This window comes from Octodon degus, unplaced genomic scaffold, assembly GCF_000260255.1.
Source record: "Octodon degus isolate 3935 unplaced genomic scaffold, OctDeg1.0 scaffold00033, whole genome shotgun sequence".
Classification (NCBI taxonomy): domain Eukaryota; kingdom Metazoa; phylum Chordata; class Mammalia; order Rodentia; family Octodontidae; genus Octodon; species Octodon degus.
This window is the reverse complement of record NW_004524609.1, coordinates 4,701,347-4,705,582: the sequence shown is the minus strand read 5'-3', so window position 1 is coordinate 4,705,582 and position 4,236 is coordinate 4,701,347. Positions and strand designations below refer to the sequence as shown.

The following is a 4,236-nucleotide window of genomic DNA, read 5'->3' as shown; positions in this document are numbered from 1 at the left end:
AGAAAGAAAGAAAGAAAGAAAGAACTGGGGCAGGGGAGATGGCTCAGTGGAATAAGTGCTTCCCTGACAAGTGCAAGGGCCTGAGTTCAAACCCTAGTTCCGCAAAAAATAAAATAAAAAAACAAAGAAAGAACTAAATGACCTATTAGCCTGATGGAAATTTACTCTAATGTTTTCACAATAGCTACTACCTCTTTTCCAATGTTGTAACGTTGTCACCTAGCCATCTGTACAGATAATCCGATTGAGGTTATTTTCTAATACTCTGTTCATGTGTTTACTAATAGACTATTCTTACTCTCTGTAAGAACGTGTACAATTTATCTTCTTCCCCCCCCCCCATAACTGGTTGCCTTTTACAAGTTTATCTTAGGAAAACAAACTTCCCCCTAGAGATGAAGCCTGAACAATTTGCCCAGGAGACTCTGACTTCACTTTTTTCTTCCAACTACTTTGAAATTCTTGCAACCTGGGAAAAACTTCCCTGAAGTCAAGGCAAGAAGAGATCCAGACAATCCATGCTTGCAAGTCTGCAAGGGCATTTCCAGAAGCTGGGGGCAAACCGGCAACTAAGAACAGCACACGGTGGAGCTTATCTAAAGAAATGTTTTTCCTGTTGGCACTCTCTGCAAGGAGGCGGGAGACTTGCTGACCTTGCTGTTTTTGATCCTGTGGATTAACTCACGATGTAGCTCAACACGAAGCTACAGTCCCATTTATTTCTGTGGTGCTGGAGATTGTGAAACCAGGACCTTCCCACTGTGCGGCATTCCTGTCCATTTTTACCTTTTTTTTTCCTTCTATCTTTTTGGGACGGTGTCTCGCTATGCAGTTCAGGCTGACCTTGAGCTCACTTTGTAGCCCAGGCTGGTCTCGAACTCGCAATAATCCCCCTGCCTTGGCTTCTCGAGTGCTGGAATTACAGGCGTGCAGCAAAAAGCCCGGCTTTTTTTTCTTTCTTTCTTATTTTTTGTCATTCATGTTTCTTTAATGATTTTTTTTTCTATTTTTTAATTTTATTTTATTGAGAAACTTTTTTTTTTTTAAAGACAGTGTCCCAGTAAGTCACTAAATTGCCCAGGTTGGGCTCAAACCCATAAACCTCTGCGTCAATTTCCTACAACCCTGAGAGTATTCTTATTGTTCTGCTTTGTATTTCGGTTCGTTTATATTCAGCCTCTCTCTAGCCGGGGAAGCAACGCCATGGTGGAGCAGGGAAGACTCCACCGACCCGGCGCACATCCGGGACTTGCGCGGGCGCGGCCTCGGGAGGCGGGGCCTAGACGCGCAGCCCAGGGCCCGCCCAGCCGGCTACAGGCGGCTCCGCGCGACCACGCTTTGGACCGGAAGGAGTAGCCGCGCCCTCCCGTTACCTATTGGCTGTCGCGAGAGGAAGCGCGAGGCCTGCCGGGATTGTGCGCGAGCCGGCGTAGGCGTGCCCAAAATGGCAACCCTGGAAGAGGAGTTCACGTTGTCTGCGGTAACCTTGGGTGCGAGGCCCGACGGACTCCTGGGTGTAGAGCCGACTGACAAAACAGACCATTTTCTAGTGACGGACAGAAGCAGGACTGTCATCCTGTATAAGGTGAGAGGGCTGTGAGCGGCTGGCCGCCGTGTCGCCCCTTCAGAGCCAGGAGCCGGAGGCTGGATTTTCTCGCAGCTTCAGGGATTGTGGCATTTGTTTCTCAGAGACCCGGCGTGCTTTGTCTAGGACGCTGAACGAGGTCTCCAGTCTGACCGCGTTGTTTGCCTGTGGCGGGGTATTTCCGATCTGCAGGCGGCTCCCCGTCGCGTGCGCGTGGCACCGACCGGGAAGGGAAAAGAAGCCTGTGCTTCTGCGGGGAATCTGCAGACGCCCTCGCTGAGCTTCCCTCCTGGGGTCTCGGCCGCCCCGCTGCCCACTGCAGGGTCGACGGAGGCTGGCTGGCCGCGGATGACGTTGTCAGGGTGGGAACATGCCAGTTCCGCGTCTCTGCACTGTGTCGCCCGCTGCCTGGCTGTGTGTGTGTGTGTGTGTGTGTGTGTGTGTGTGTGTTTCCTTTTAGCCAGTGAAGAAGCGGAGGTTTCCTGTTAATCCGGTAAGAGTCTTGACTTCCAAGCGGCCTGTACACGGGCAACTCTGTTCACTATATGAATCCCGGAGGGTGCCAGGAAATCGTCCCACCTCCTTGTCATCCTCGTTCCCGATTCAGCACGTTTAACCTTGCTTTGGTGTCAATAGAAAACAATTACTTTTATCTGGGTCGCTGAGCGTATTTTTCTGTGTCATCAAAATGTTAACTATCTGGTTAAAGTTTTGGGGATGACTTGCCAGTAGTTCCCCGGTAGTGTTTGTTTAGATTCCTGAGCTGAATCTAGATCTTCACCGCTGCTGTCCAGTGAACTTGCAGGTCCTGCGTAGGAAAGGAGTAGATCTTGGGGCTTAATTTCATATGCCCCTGTTGAAACACAACGTAGAATGATTTTTAAAATATAGCGTACTGTTGTTTGTTAACATGTTGTCAATGATTACTGTTTTCATTTTAAAGACTTAGGTATATTTTCATTCTCTTTTTTTTTTTTTTGGCGGAACCAGGGATTGAACTCAGACTCTTGCGCTTGCCAGGGAAGCGCTTATTCCACTGAGCCGTATCCCCGGCCCCTTCATTCTTTTTTTGAGACAGTCTTACTATGTAGTTCAAGCTGGTCCTGCCTCAGCATCTCTGAGTGGTGGGATTCCAGGTGTGCCCTGCCACACCTGACCCACTCTTTTTGTTTTTTGCGGTGCCAGGGATGGAACTCGGGATCTTGCGCTTGCCAGGCAAGCACTTATTCCACTGAGCTGTCTCCCTGTTACTACTTTTTTTTTTTTAATTTTTTTATTATTGTTATTTTTTAACGGGTGTGTGCGTGTGTGTGGCCAGCTCAGCCCACCAGGGGGCGGGGCTGGCTGGCATGTGGTGCTGGGGGATCGAACCGTCCTCCCTGTGCTTTGCTGAGCTTGTTTTAAGTAGGTGCTTTAGACCACTGAGCCATCTCACCAGCCCCTACTACTTTTTTAGAGTGTAAAACTAATTTTTTTTTGAGCTGTGTGTATGGTAATACATGGCTGCAATCCAGGGCTCTGGGAGGCTGAGACAGGAAAGTCACAGGTTCAAGCCCAGTTTGGACAGTTTAAGAACTTAGCGAGATCCTGTCTCAGAACTTAAAGATTTGTAAAGGGCTCAGAATTTAATTCAGTGCAAAGGTCTTGGGTTCAGTCCCGTCAGGGGAGCCAGGAGGACAACATGTTTTTGTTTTTGTTCTGTGGTCCTGAGGATTGAACTCGGGACCTTGCGTTTGCCAGGCAGGTGCTTATTCCTCTTGAGCTATCTCTTGGGCCCTGGATGACATGTTTTTGAGACTGTGCGATTACAAGCATGCCCAGCTAAATTTTATATTTTCACTTGTGGTAAAGTCCACAGAAAATGTATCACCTTCCTTATATTTAAGTGTACGTGCAGCTCATTTGTATTCGTTGCTTTCACATCGCTGTGCAGCTACCACCATTATCTCCAGAACTCCTTTGCAAAGCTGAAATTCTGTACTCATTAAATAATAACTCTTTGCTCATCTCATGGTACCCACAATTCTTCCATCTTTATCAATTTTTTGTTGGTTTGCTTTGGTTTGTGTTTTGGCGCTCAGAATCAAACTCATGACCTCGTACTTGCCAGGCAGGCGCTGTACTGTTGAGCTGTGTCCCCAGCTAGTTTTAACTATATTATAGGTAGTTCATGTAAGTGGAAACTACATTGTTTGTGACTGCTTATTTTATTATCTTATGAAATTTGTTAAATGCTATTCTTTGATTTTCATTATAAATCTAATTGCTTTTAATGCCAAAAGTTGACTTACTGAATATTTTATTTATCTTATTTTCATTAGGTTTCTGATCAGAAACCCTTGGGGAGCTGGTCAGTGAAACAAGGTCAAATTATAACCTGCCCAGCAGTGTGCAATTTTCAAACTGGAGAGCATATTGTTGTACATGATAACAAGGTGAGCGTTAAAGCCTGTGTGTAATAATATATGCAACACAAGTCAGCTGTTGTTTATTATATGTAAAGAGCATATGGGATATACTTTCTGACTTAAATGCTTTCATTTTAGGTTTTGAGAATATGGAACAATGAAGATATAAACTTGGATAAAGTATTTAAAGCTACAGTAAGTCTTTGCCTTTTTCTCTTCTCTTTCTTTCTTTCTTTCTTTCTT

At 46.1% G+C, this 4,236-nt stretch overlaps 1 protein-coding gene across 1 annotated transcript in view; it reads left to right on the top strand.

The window, feature by feature from the left end:
- Window positions 1-1,140: 1,140 nt before the first annotated feature.
- Window positions 1,141-4,236, top strand: part of Nol11 (nucleolar protein 11) — a 36,621-nt gene continuing 33,525 nt past the window's right edge. The window contains exons 1-3 of the mRNA XM_023714119.1: window positions 1,141-1,585; window positions 3,907-4,020; window positions 4,132-4,188. Of these exons, the coding sequence (XP_023569887.1) occupies window positions 1,445-1,585; window positions 3,907-4,020; window positions 4,132-4,188 (312 nt within the window). The 5' untranslated portion in view covers window positions 1,141-1,444. The remainder of the gene's footprint in view (window positions 1,586-3,906; window positions 4,021-4,131; window positions 4,189-4,236) is intronic.